This window comes from Chinchilla lanigera, unplaced genomic scaffold (assembly GCF_000276665.1).
Source record: "Chinchilla lanigera isolate Chin_1 unplaced genomic scaffold, ChiLan1.0 scaffold00069, whole genome shotgun sequence".
Lineage (NCBI taxonomy): Eukaryota > Metazoa > Chordata > Mammalia > Rodentia > Chinchillidae > Chinchilla > Chinchilla lanigera.
In genome coordinates, this window is record NW_004955470.1 from 9,905,365 (window position 1) to 9,918,499 (window position 13,135).

General features: G+C 53.2%; 1 protein-coding gene across 10 annotated transcripts; it reads right to left on the bottom strand.

The window, feature by feature from the left end:
* Positions 1–3,042: 3,042 nt before the first annotated feature.
* On the bottom strand, positions 3,043–13,064 carry LOC102024665. Of its 10 annotated transcripts, none has more exons than XR_001237037.1 (6): positions 11,905–13,064; positions 11,444–11,682; positions 9,344–9,555; positions 7,082–9,121; positions 5,176–5,906; positions 3,043–4,992 (listed from the first exon to the last, which is right to left on the bottom strand). XR_001237037.1 is itself a non-coding variant. In XM_005400777.2 (4 exons), exons 1-4 carry the CDS (start codon positions 11,981–11,983, stop codon positions 7,948–7,950), a joined length of 624 nt encoding a protein of 207 aa, XP_005400834.1. In that variant the 5' UTR covers positions 11,984–13,064; the 3' UTR covers positions 5,918–7,947. The 10 variants fall into 10 exon arrangements, 2 of the variants coding, with proteins under 2 accessions (XP_005400834.1, XP_005400833.1); XR_001237039.1 differs by lacking the exons at positions 3,043–4,992; positions 5,176–5,906 and having other exon boundaries at positions 5,918–7,911; positions 8,005–8,041; positions 8,225–9,121; XR_263486.1 differs by having other exon boundaries at positions 3,043–5,906.
* Positions 13,065–13,135: the final 71 nt, after the last annotated feature.

Sequence of the window (13,135 nt, forward strand, 5' to 3'; positions counted from 1 at the left end):
CCCCCAGCCCCGGCGCGCCGCCGCCCTCCCCTCCGCCCAGATTCAGGCGTGCCCGCCCTTGGAGGAAAAATTGAGGGAGACACGGACCGAGGAGACTTTTTTTTTTTTTTTGCAAGTCCAAGGAAGGAGGGACCAAAAAATTTTAAAAGCATAATACATACCCAGACTGTTTTATATACGTATATACAAACAAAACCGGAAGAGGAAAAAAGAGGCAACCGCGAGATCTCCTTTATACTGTGGTGGTGTTTTGTTTTTTTATTTTCAAGAAGGTTGAAGATGCCTGACACACCAAAACTGCACTGGCGAGGTGTTCCGTGCCCGAGAGATGTCCTGTAAGGCAGCGGTGGACAGCACCTGCCCCGTCCTGCTCAACTCTTGGAGAGAGAGCGTCCCCCTTTCTTTTCTTCCACCTCCTCCGGAAGGGCTGCCTCAGAGATCCGCGGAAAGCCCTTTTCCTGGGAGCCGCCTGAAAGAGAGCGAGCAACAGCACCAGGTTCCCTCGGGTCTGACTCTGGGCTGTTTTTCTTGGCCATATTAAAGTCTTTTGGGAACAAACAAATCAACTCTGAAACGGGAAAGAGAGGAGCAAAAAGCAGTCTCCAGGGGGAAAAAATTCACAGCTTCTGAGATTAACAGACTGAACAGCAAAGCCAAAAGAAAGTATCCTCAAAGTAACCTTGGGAATAAAAGCGTGGAGAGGGGCAGAGGATGGGCTGGGACCCGGACGCCCAGCGTGGAGAGGAGACAGGCCCGGCCGGCCACAGAGCCAGGCCCTGCCGCCTACCAGCTTTGCCGCTGCGCGCGGGGCAGACCGTGCCTAAAGATGCCACCGCTAATATTTTTTTTATTAATATTTTTTATTTTTTATTTCCGGACTGACTCCGCTAAAGGGATTTAGAGAGACTGAGCACCAGCCGCCGCACTTACCTGACTTCTGTCCTCAACTCGTTGCCAACCTTGACTGATGGGTGCTGTGGAAATGATTATATAATACTGCCCTTTGCAAGCAGTGTTTTTGGTAGGTTTTAATAAACAGACTTTTCAAAAGACGGCAATATAGAATCGTTAGATCCGTTGTTGATCTAAAAATATTTGCTTTATATTTTCATTAAATGACTTCTTTTAATATTTTATTCAGAATACCTATGAACTGCTGCAAAACGGTAATTTATTTTTCCCCAGATCTTGTATTACGTGTTTTTTTCAGACGAGCACAAATCAAAATGAAATGAAAATATGGACAGTTGTTAGGTAATAAGGGTATCTTTTGATGTGATCATTTGATTGTAATTTAATTTGAGTAGTGATTCCGTAAGAGCTGATTGAGAAAATAAATTTGTTAGAAGGAAGCAGTCTGTGTCTGATGCATACACACTGTGCGGGAAGAGAGGAGCTCTCGGAAGAAATATTTTTTTACTAACGCAGGTCTCTAATAGGTGATAGAGCTGAGGAAGCAGGGCTGCAACTCCTAAGGGGTAGCTGGGGACCCAGAGTGAGCTGCAGGCGTCCCTGGAACAGCTGGTATTTTAACACAGTACTCACGCCCTTGTTGATCCATGCATTTCACTATAGTTTTCTCCCCCTTAATTTTAGTGGGTGTCTTTTTAGTGTTTGTAGGTGAGGTTGTCTATAAATGCTAACCCTTTTCTTGAAGATATCTGTGTTCTTTATCGAATGATTGAACTACACCACCAGTAAAACTGTGCCAAGCTGGTGATGAATGAGCCGCTGATACAGCTCCCCCAAGTTCAGCCTTTTTTAGCCTCTCATTGCCCCCCTACATTTTTCTATGCCTCTTTTCTCTTTTTCTGAAGACTAATGGTTGTAAAGAAGAGCTTACAGGTCTATAAAATATTTTGATATCAATTACCTCCTATTCCTAACTATGTGTAATTAAATTTAAATTATTAAGCATTTTTGTTGTTTTTGGTCTTTCCTATAATGAGACAAGATAGTTCAGAAATCCTCCCGTTGGCCCATCCTGCATCCCATCTCTGCCATTACCAGCTGGTGCATCAGGCCTTACGTTTCTGTGGTCCGTCTCTCCCCGGTGTGATTCTTGATCTTCTTTACTGGTGCTGGGGGGGCTTTAGCTTTTTTAGGTCGCTTTTTAGATAAACCTGCAGAGTGGTCACATTGATCGAGTTAATGTATCAATATTTACAGTGTGGGAAAATGAAAGTGTAGTGCCCCTGGTTGGGAGTGCTTCAGAAGCAAGACTGAGACTCCTTGGCTGAATCCTGACATACTGTGCTTTTCTTGAAGCCATGATTTCACAGATGCATCTGCCCTGTTCTTACTTAGCTGTCATTCATTTTTTGCTTCCCTCTCGCCCCTTCACTTCCTCTGCCTGTGATATCATGCAGGGGTTAAAAAATTCCCGGAAAACCGAGAGAGCAACCAGGAACAGTCATTTCTCCAGACAGGCCCTGTGTCACTTCCATAAATCAAGCCTAGCCAGATGGCTGTGTACAGGGTTGCATTATTTTAAACACCAAATCGCACTAAAAATCACAATCGTTTTGATTTGTGAAATCTGAAAAAGGCCATATTTATTAAACAGAGAAAAGAGAAAACCGAAGACAAGAAGCCACAGTTTACTTTTCTCTCCTTCTTGGCTCCCCTCCCTCTTGTTATAGCCATGGCCCAGCCCAGGGAATTTACGACCTGGATGGGTGGGGTGAAGTTCATGGGGTTTGGGGGGTCTTGGGGGAAGGCAGAGGAAGCTTCTCCTGGCAAGCTGAGAACTGGGCAGGTGGTCCGAATGTGGTGTACACTGCTGGCATGTGAGTTGCAACCCTGTTTTTATTTTCTGCCGAAACAGTGGTGCTCGATTAGATAAGGAGTAGATCTATTTAAAATTTTAGGAAGTCTTTGCTTACTTGACTTAGCTGACAACAAAAGAGCTAACATTAGATTTCACACTGTTTTCTATTAAAAAGCAACCTGTGCTGATTACTTTGGAAGAAGCACTGATTTGGGGGTGGCTGGGGGATCTTCAGTAGGGAAGCTGAGCCATCAAGCCAATTTTTTTCATTATTTTGCGTTTTATAAAGCGGGCTAATGCTTTATTACAAAATTTTTTCAACCCCTTGAATGTACTTACAAGATGAAATTTCACGGTTGAGACCCAAAAGAGAGGAGATATAACGGAGAGGTTTTGTGCTAAGGCGTATATTGTTACACATGTAAATAATGAAAATATTGTTATATATCACCAGATCTCGTTAATGAATTTGGTCATTGTGTTGCTTTGCAGCGCAAGTGTCTTGTGCCTCGTAAAGTGTTCATTTGTTTCCTCCCCTTTCAGTCCCTCCCCCTCCCCTTCCAACCCAAAGGAAAATGACCAAGTTCTGTCCCAGGCCTGGCTAATCCCAAACTGGGCCCATTTACAGTTTACAGTCTCCTGTGACTCTGGGTCACTGGCCCAAGCCTTGGTCCCCTTCCTCATGCAGCTGTTGCCCCCTGGCAAGTCCCTGCGATCAGTCCTGTAAGGTGTACTTTAAACACTTCGGTGTGGTTGCTCTCTCTTTTGTTTTGTTTTGTTTTTTTAGTACTTAGCCAGGGACTTCTTTGTTCCGAAACAGAACTGTCCACCATCACTCCTAGCAGAGATTCCCCGGGGCATCTTCCATGTAGCATCCACTGTGTGTTCATTACCCTGCTCATAATCTGTTTTGTATGAATGATTTCCAACATTCAGAGAATAATTGGTTCTAATATTCAATGCAGTATATACTATGGATAGTTTTATCGATAAGTGTAATATTTTAACAATTAAATTTGTTTTTTTAAATTATATATTTGTAAAGTATTTATCCTGTTGGAAGCAACAATATATTGTTGTATTTATTCGTTTATTTTTGTAATAAATGATCAACGTCTTTAAGCTAAATCAAAAATGACACTTTTATATATCTATATAAAATGCATTTGAAGAGATGGGCATACTTGCACCAATTTGTATGTAAATAGAGTGAGGTCCATCAATAACGTGTAGCTCTCAGAACTAAATTGAAGGAAGAAACATTCTCTCCACATGGAGTTTAGTTTGCCCAAGTTCCAGGGTAATTAATCAACTCGAAAATGGATGCAACAAGTCTTGGCACTGGTTGCAGACTTGGAATTAGTTATTCAGGAGGTGGACCGGTTTTCTTTCTCTTTTTTCCAGGCAGAAAGATAGAAATTAAAGTATTCTCTTCTTTCACGTGTGTGGCTGGCTGTGCGGATGAGGGCAATGCGGTTTTGGTGATAAAACCTAATAGCTGGCGCGGTCCAGAGCTCTCTGTGGGGAGAGAGTTGACCGAGGCTGGAGAGTTTGGGGTGGTTGGTGACCCCCAAGCAAGGTGACCCCAGGCAAGGAAGAGTGGTGCACATTTAAAAGATCCTCTTGAAATGGCTGTGGGAGGAGAAGCCCTCCCCTCGGCAGCCCTGAGACCGATAGCCGGCACAGGTGTTTCTGTCCGGGGGTTGCTGGGGGAAGGGGTCCCCTACCCGGGTCCCTGCCTGGCTCCCTGCTCTGCTGGCAGTGGCTTGGTCATCTGCTGGGCCCTGGGCCTGAAGGTCACCCACGTGACCTCCTGGCCTGGGGAGCCTCACGGTGGGCTTGGTCTTGATTTCAATAGGGAAATCAGAGGGCTCTGCGTTTACCTCCTGAACTTCCCAGGATAGGAAAGGAAATAGCAAGGGTCTGGAGGAGCTGGGGTGGGAGCAGCGGAGATAGCAAGAGGGATCCTGGTGTAATCAGATTCTTTGATTTTGTTAGCCTGGCTCATGGCCTATTAATTAGATTACTCTCTCTTTCATTCTTGATTTCACATCCGTGTTTGTTCCTGTATCCTAAAACGTGGGCGCGAGCCGGCCGAGCAGGCGCACATGATGTCACTGCCGGCCCCGGTGGCCGCCTGGCCTTCTGGCGGGCTGCGGGCCGCCTCGGATGAGTCCTCTTCTTCTAGGAGGAGTCGGCTCTGGAAGTGACCTCAGAGGGGTCTGGGAGGAGGGCAACAGGCACTCTTGTGGCGGCACAATGCGTGTGTGTGCATGCGTGCGCGCACAGCCCTAGCGAGCAAATGCGGTGCGCCCCCGGGGAGGGGTCACGTCAATTCGCAGGCTGGGCCCAGAGGCCCCCGGGCAGGGGCTTGGTTAGGTGCAGACCCCGTTTGCGGTGCAAACCTTGAATGGAAGTCCGAAGTCACCAGAAGCGAGCAGGAGGGGCAGGCCCCCGGCGTCCAGCTCTTCTCCGGGGAGGGCGGCAGCCAGCACGGTGGTGGTGGCCCTGGGCCGCCTGGTCCCTGCTCAGCCCGGCACGGCTGGGCGGCCCCGCGTGGCAGCTGCTGTGGGTCCCACAAGTTGTTTTCCTCGTGGCGACCATTCAGCAAAACGCACGATCCTTTCTCAAAGATTTAAATTTCGCGGATGAATTACCATACACCGGTTGCTTAGCAACTAAATTCAAGCAGGGCTAAGAATATGCAAGCTTTTTGTATTCTCATTAATAAAAATGCCAGTCTGACACAGCAACCCGACTTTGGATCACTGCAACTTCTGTAAAAGCCGTAGGAGAATACAAACCGATCCTGCCATTTAATTACAGATCAAAATGGCTTGAAACGCAATGTTTTGTTCATCTATCTTAGTCCTAAAAGCGATATAAAAAATAACGGCTTTCAAGAGCAGTAGTAAGTTTTCTTTTTCTTTTTTTTTTTTTTTAATGGAGTTGTCTGTTGGGGTTACTGATAATTGTCAACTGACACCTTGTGAGACGCAGGTTGAAGCACCCCATTTCCTCCAGGTTCCTACTCCTCCCCTGGACCCCTCACTCTCTTCCCTGGCCAGATCGCTGCTGCTGCTGCTGCTGCTGCTGCTGCTGCTATTGTTGTTGTTCTAGCCAAGCGTTGGGAGGCCTGAGGTAAAAGACAGTTCACAGAGTTGTCCCGTGGGCAGTGGCCTGGGAGACTTAGGAAAGTTTCCCTGGGAGCTAGGCAAGTGGCAGAGCTTGGGTCTCAAGTTCCGGGGGTCCTGGCCACAACTTGGCGGAAGGCTAGGGATTTTCACGGGGGCTCCGCTGACAGCTGACCCGGGAGTTCAGACAGCTGAGCTCAGGGTCTGCTGACCACATTCTCAAAAGCCCTCCGCTGAAGACAGTGTGACCTGAGCTGGTCTCTGGACCCCCTGGTTCTGCCCAGCCTGTGGCCCAGCAAGACCAGGGCCTGGGGTTTCTGTACTGGAGGGTGGGACTCCGGGCCTCTCCCCAGAAGCCACACCGGAGGGAGACAGGGAGTGAGGGAGACACTCAGGCTCAGAAAAAGGCTCCCGCCAGCTGGCTAGGCTGCTCTGATGAGAATGCAGGGAGGAAGGGGTCAGAGGAGTCCTCTCAGCTCAGCTCAGCATGGCAGCAGGTTCTGGGAGTGTCTGAAGGCCAGGCCTCTGAAAGTACAGCATGGGACAGGGCTGCAAGCAGCGGGGTGGAAGTTTCAGGCCTCCCTGGGCTGGCCCAGCTCTGCTTCCTGCGGGTGGGAAATTCTGCCTACTGTGGGCCTGGGTCACCGTCACCCTGCCTGAGGACTGCGGGCCCTGACCTGCAGTGACCCTGGAACACCAGCCCTGTGGTGTGTGTCCAGTCCACCATGGGCGCAAAGCTGCAGAAGCAGGTGTGGTTGGCTTTCGAAAGACACAGAGGCAGAAGCGGCCCCTGACTGATTCCTGTGCCATTCCAGGGCGCCGGCAGGCAGCATCCCGAACCTCTGCAAACCTGGGACGTTTAGGAGGGAAGCATCTCAGGACATCCTGGATGCTTCAGACCCACTTCTTCCCAGTAAACACAAAGCGAGGCTGGAACTCAGACCCTAAGTGCAACTATTTCTGTATTAAAACTGTTCAGAGGCATTAGAACCCTTTCAAAATAAAACACACTAAACAGGAAGCCAGTTATTTACAAATACAATTGCCCTAGACAAACCACATTCCACGGATGTAATTCATTAATGGACTCTGTTCCTTTTCTTCCCTTTGGAAAGAGAATTTTAGTTTTTAAACATAGCTGGGGCTCAGAGGTGAGGAAGGGAAGCAGCAAATTTACCTGTTCTTGGTGCGGGGGGCTGCCCAATTTCTGGTTCTGGAGGTGTTCAACACTCTAAGTATCCCAAAATGCAGGGAGAGGTTTTTGTTTGCTTTTTGACTCTTCAGAAAAGAACTTTTCTGGTTATGTTTGCAGTCACCAAAGTTTCCCAGTAGAAATGTGCTTGCTGGTGATGGGACACTCATTGGGGTGTGTGTGCTTGTGTGTGTCTGTGTGCGTGCGTGTATGTGAACAAAACTAGAATTTCAGTCGTGGGAGCTGGCTGAGAATGTAGGCACACTGCATCTGCAGAATGTGCTCAGTCGCTGTCATTTTCGCAGTGTCATGGAGCACTCACCAGACACCCCTCCCAGGAGAAGCTCTGCTTAGGTAGAGCTGCCAGGCAATCTCCAGCAGAGCCTGGGTCTGGTCTTTTCTCCATTTGGGAAGTTTTGCCGGGGTAAATAGCTTTCTCTGTGATTGACGGAGGGGTGTTGCCTGGGGAAGAGCTGTCCAGAGGAAGCAGGGTCGGGTGTGACTGCTCCAGGGGATGCTGTGAGTGTCCAGTAAACATGAGACGCCCAGGATGCACCTGAGTGATGTGTGGGCTGCGTCAGTCCCCGTACCAGACCTGGTGACAAAGCACAGCACGCGTAGCTACCACTGCTCCAGGTTCCTTGCTGTTGCTGCAAAACCATGGGACACACACTGGGTGGGAGAGAAAAGCATTTTTTAATCTTTTTTAAAGGACAAAAGGTGTTTCGCGCCGGAGACTCCCTGGGCAATCACAGTAGCTCTATTCTCCAAGAAGGAAGGTAGGCCTTCATTTCAGAGCGCTCCTGGTGCTGGCACTGAAACAAAAAGTGTCAAAACCGCCACCTTCCTACCTAGGATGGACAAGTCCTCAAGGTTTGAGCTGGATGAGGGTCACACAGGGATGGAACCTGCTTTTCACTTCCCTTTCCAAGGCTGGAAACTCCCCTGCAGAGGGAAAGATAAATTTACTAGACCTAACCAGAAAGTATAGGCTCCCCCAGGAATCAGCAAGATGAAAATAAATGTCTTGGTAACTTGGTCTTGAGAATCTTTGGGATACAATAGTGGAGAAAAGCCATGAAGCCTGCAGCAAACAAAATAACACTTAAGAAACGACTTTTCACTAACATGTCAGAGGAGAAATCTTTCAGACTTCAAGAGTGCTCTGCCGTTGTTTCTCTTTGGTATGCCCTGGAGATTTCTGCCAAACAGGGTTTTCAAAACGTTAGACCCTGAGAGAAAGGTCCTTCGCTTTCCCAAGAACTATTTAACAGTTGTCCTGCATGATTCTTGTGGGCAGTGCTGGGCCCAAACCCAGGTCCTCCTACGGGCACCGCAAGCCTTCACCACGGAGCTCCACACCCAGGCTGAGTGTTTTCATCTGGAGAGGGAGTGTCCAGCGATTAGCCTGGGGTGTCGCAGAGTGGACAGTGGGAAGGGGAGTGCAGGGGCAGCGGGCAGCCCACACCCAGAGCGGGTTTCTGCTTTTCAGCCAGAAGGCGCTGGGACGGTCAGCGCCGTTTACATGGGGGCGGAGTCCCTCGGACTTCCCTCGAAGTGTCCAGGCCAGGGCCTGCAGGGCGGGCGGAAGTGCTGGGCCGAGAGAGACCCAAAGGGAGATCAGTTACCTTCCCTTTTGTTCCTGGGCCTTGGACTAGAGCTACCGGGAGGGGCACGAAAGCCCCAGGGAATGGAGCCACCACTCCCTTTCCAGGACCCCTTAGAACCCCCAGGGCTAGCTGATTTGGACCCAAAAAAGGTAACCTGAGGAATCCCTGTGTTACATAACAGAGCCCTCCTGGCGGGGGGTACACGATTTTCTCCAGCGACCCTGTGCAGGCTGAGGCCGCGAAGACAAATGACACAGGGCAGGGCGGAGGAGCGGGAGCCCCTCGCCTGCCTCCTGTGAGCAGCTGTGCGTGGAAACTGCCTTCTTGCAACCCTGCGCCGCGCCTGTCCCGGAGACCGTCCCACGCGGAGAATGACCGAGAGTCACGGACACCAGACGGGAGGAGGGACCGGGACCTGGTGGCCCCAAGAGGGCCAGGTTAGCACGAGCTGGGCCATCTGCCTCCCCGCGTGGGAGCGCAGGGCTCCTTCCTTTCCCGGCAGCGGGCCTGGGCCTGTGCCGCGCCGCAGCGCCTCGGGCGCCCCCAGAAAGGCCAGCACGGCCCGAGGCGCCAGGGACCCTGCGCCCCAGGCCTGAGGGCACAGCGAGAGCGGCCTGCAGCCCCTGCGCCCCCGCACCTCGGGCACAGCGCGGCGCACCGCAGGGAGCGGCCTCCATGAGGCCTCCTGCAGCTCGGCCCGAGTGATCGGCTCCCAGGCCCACGTCCCCGCCGCATCCCAGCCGGAGCTCCAGGCTTCCTCGCCTCGAGCGGCCCGCACGCGCTCCTCCGCAAGGCCTCGCCCTTGGTCGGCAGGGAAGGTCGTGGCTGGATCCACGAGCCGAGGCCTCCCTGCTGGGCGAGAGGAAGCGGCAGGGAAGGGAAGGCGCTGAGTCACTCGGCCTGGCAAGGGCAGGAAAGGGCGCCCCCAGGACCAGCCAGGGCTCTCTGGGCCTTCCAGCCTCACGCCCACGCACTCCGCTCCAGCCGGGTAGAAGTTGGTGCCCCGCAGTGGGGCAGGGGCTCGGCAAGGGTGCAGGCTGGTGGAATTCACCTGGAAGACAGGTGAGAAACGGCAAAAGGCAACCCACCCTCAGGGCCCTCGGCTCCCCAAGCCCTGGGTGCACCCCGTGCTGGGAGCAGCAGAGAAGCTTCCTTCTGGGCGCTAGGGGCCCAGGATCTGGGCTCAGCACAAGACAGAGCCCAAGGTCAAGGCTCGCAGCAGGTGCAGGAACCGCAGGGCGTAGGTGTCCACAGCTTCCAGAGCGCTTGCTGGGGTGGATGACATGGTCAGTGGCTGTCCCTCCACCTCAGCCTGCCCCCTTCCTTGATTCAACCCCAGAGGTGCCTCAGAGCCCGGATGCCGGCTGTGTCCCCTCTGCTAGGCCCCGCTGAGGAGATGCAGCGTCCAGGTCAGGCCTGCGCACTGGTCACTGCACAAATGACCCTGCCCCTGGGCCTGCTGCAGCCTCCAGCCAGTCTGTCCTTGGGCTTGGGGGACATCTGGGGAGACCGTGAGGGGCGCAGTTCCTGCCCCCGGTGCCAACAGTGCGAATGAGCTGCGTGCGTTCTGGCTGACCAGTCCGGTGTATTTTGTGTCTATGTTTGTCAGTTCTTCTACTCAGGGAGAATAGCAGGAACTTTTAAAGAGATCCCGTGTGTGTCCTCCAACCACAGCTCTGCAGTGAGGGTGGAGCCGGGAGCACTGCTAACTCCAAGGACATTGTCTGAACCTTCCTAAAACGCAACCTGAAGCTGCAAGGGAGACTATGGTGGCTGACCAGGGACCAAGATGCCATCAGGGGGCCTTTGACTGGCTGGGAAAGTTTAAAGCTGCACAGTTTCCATGGAAGAAACAAACTGAACTGCATTGACTTGGGTGGCTGAGGACATCACCCCCTCCACGCCCCCAACACACCCGAAGTCTGGAACCTGGGCAAGGACCAGCTATGGGTGCAGGTTTTCCAGTACCGTAGAGGCCCTCTGCTCTCCTCTTTATAGGTCAGCTCTCAAGCAAGTTGCAAGTGGAGGGGCTCTGCCTTCAGCCCTGTCCACATTCTGCACCGTGTGCAGGGAGCAGGTCTTCCTGGAGGGGTGGGGACGAGCCAAGGGGAGGGGGTGGAGGAGGTCACCGACCCAATGGCCTCAGGTATTCTAGTCTTCCTGCAGAAAGAGCTCTGCTCCTTCTCTAGGCACGGAGCCCTCGACCTACTGCCGGGCCACAGGGCCTCAGGGCCCTGAGCCTCAGCCACAGCTCCCAGTCCACCTGTCCAACTGTCCACCCGTCCTCCTCCAGGGAGCCCTCACTTCAACCTGTCTGCCCCGCCCACCCCAGGCAGGGGCAGGCAAGTCCTAAACTGGAGTTGTTCCCTGAAGTCCCTGTTGGGGGCCATGGGGAGCCCTTTCTCGGCCTCTTACTCCCTTTCCTGGGATTCTTGGGGTCAGCAAGACCCCAAGTACCTCAGGGGTACCGCTGAGTGTGTGGAGAATTTGCTGTTGATCCATGAAGTCGTCCTGCTAGGATCGGCCTTGAGGGTCAGCTGCCCACTTCATGAAGCTGTCTCCGCTTTGCCGTCAGGGCTCCAGGTCCAGCAAATGCTCCCCGACAGTCAACAGTCAGGGCCAGGCCCCAATCAAGTCTGTCCCTCGGAAGCCCCCAAGAGTGAGTGCCGCAGGCCCAGCCCACACAAAGGTCCTGGGACTCCTTGGGTATCCGGGGTAATCCCAGCCATCCCGTTACCTGTGGCGGATCCCTTCCTGCCCCGAAGTGTTGCTTGGCAATGCCCCACTGCAGGGCAATTAGCTCTGGCAGAGTGGAAACCAGAAGGAGGCTGCTGTGTGTCTCAGCAAGAGGACGCGGTGCCCGGAAACTGCCTGAACTTCCACCGCATGATCCCAGGCGGCTCAGGTCTCTCCGCCGTGCAGCCTGGCAAGGACACCGCAGCCAGATGTGCCGTCGCCGTGGGAGCCCACCAGGAGCTGAGGCACAGGGCACACTCGAAGTTCATTGTCCAGGGCCTGGAAGCCTGACCCCTGGGACTGCAGGCATCCAGACAACTGCCAGCGCACCCCCCACTGCCCTGCTTGGGGGGGCGGGGTCTCCTGCTTCCCTGGGCAGAGGAGCCCCTGAGCCATCCCCCTTCTGCTCTCCCGCTGGGGGCTGCCCTGGCCTTGCGCCCCTCGCTCCTCCCACGCCTGTACCTTCCACCCCAGGAGGGAGCGTGAACCCCTTTGGGTGAGGAGATTGTCCACACACAGGCCAGGAGAAATGGCCAGTCATCTTCAGCTACAGACCAGCCACGAAGTAACCCCTGACCCTACGCACTATTCCCAGGAACTTTTCATTTTTCAAAAGGTCGCTTGGTGAGTCTGCGCATGACACCCCAAAGCCACTCAACCCATGAGCAGAAAAAGAGAAAATGTAGGAAGTGGAGCCAATTCCTGACTCTCCCTTGGCCCTTTGGGTCCCAGCCCTCCTGATCGCCCTCACGTCTGCAGAGGCACAGCGTGTCCTTTAAGCCCGGCAGAGCTTCCTGCAACCAGGGTAACTGCAGGAAGAACCCTCCCCACCCTGTCCCAGTTCCACCTCCAAACTGAGTGCCGCAGACACCGCCATCAATTACATTTTGTACAACCTGACGGGGTCAGGAACGAAGGCTCCATAATTTACCAGAAGTAGCCATAAACTTTACTGAAAGAAATAACTCCCACTTCACCCGTGGACCCCTCCTGGCAGACTCTGAAAACGTCTCTGGGCTTCTCCTTTTGCGGAAAGGAGTAAAAATCTTAGGTAGCAAAATTTTTGAAAAGCTCAATTATCTTGGCCCAGTTTGGAGGCCTCACCGCTAACCATCAGTAATAAAGTCACTGGTAGTCATAATTGATTTTTGATTGCTTGGTGTGGTTCGTGCTTTATTGGCGACCAGACGGAGTTTCCAGGGAAGGGCCGGTGGAGGGGAAGCCAGGGGCTGGTGGGCGACTTTTGGGCAGAAGGCAAGCAGCTGCGCGCTTTCGCGGTCGGTGTCTCACGCACCCCTCCCGCCCCCGCTTCCTGTAAACGAGGAATAAACGTTACAGGTCTGGGTTTTAACTTCTCCAGAAGAGATCCCAGAACATCTAGATGTGTGCTCCAGAACCGAGGACGCGAGGCAGCTGCTCACACCGAAAGCCGAACAGAAACAGCGCGAAAGGAGCAACAACCGAGCGGCGAGAGGCCCCAGCCTCCCAGCAAGTTCACTCCTTCGCAGGAAGAGGGTGCGCGCGGAGCGCGGTCCCCGGGGCTCCGGAGAAGCGCGCGGCGGCGAGGCCGGGCGGTGCCTGCGCGCGCAGCCGGGTCCCTGGGCTCTCCTGGCCTCGTGTCCGTCCCCCCGCCCACGCGCTCTTTGATTCGAGGGACCAGGTCCCGACCCAGCCGGGGCTGCACCCTCCGCGC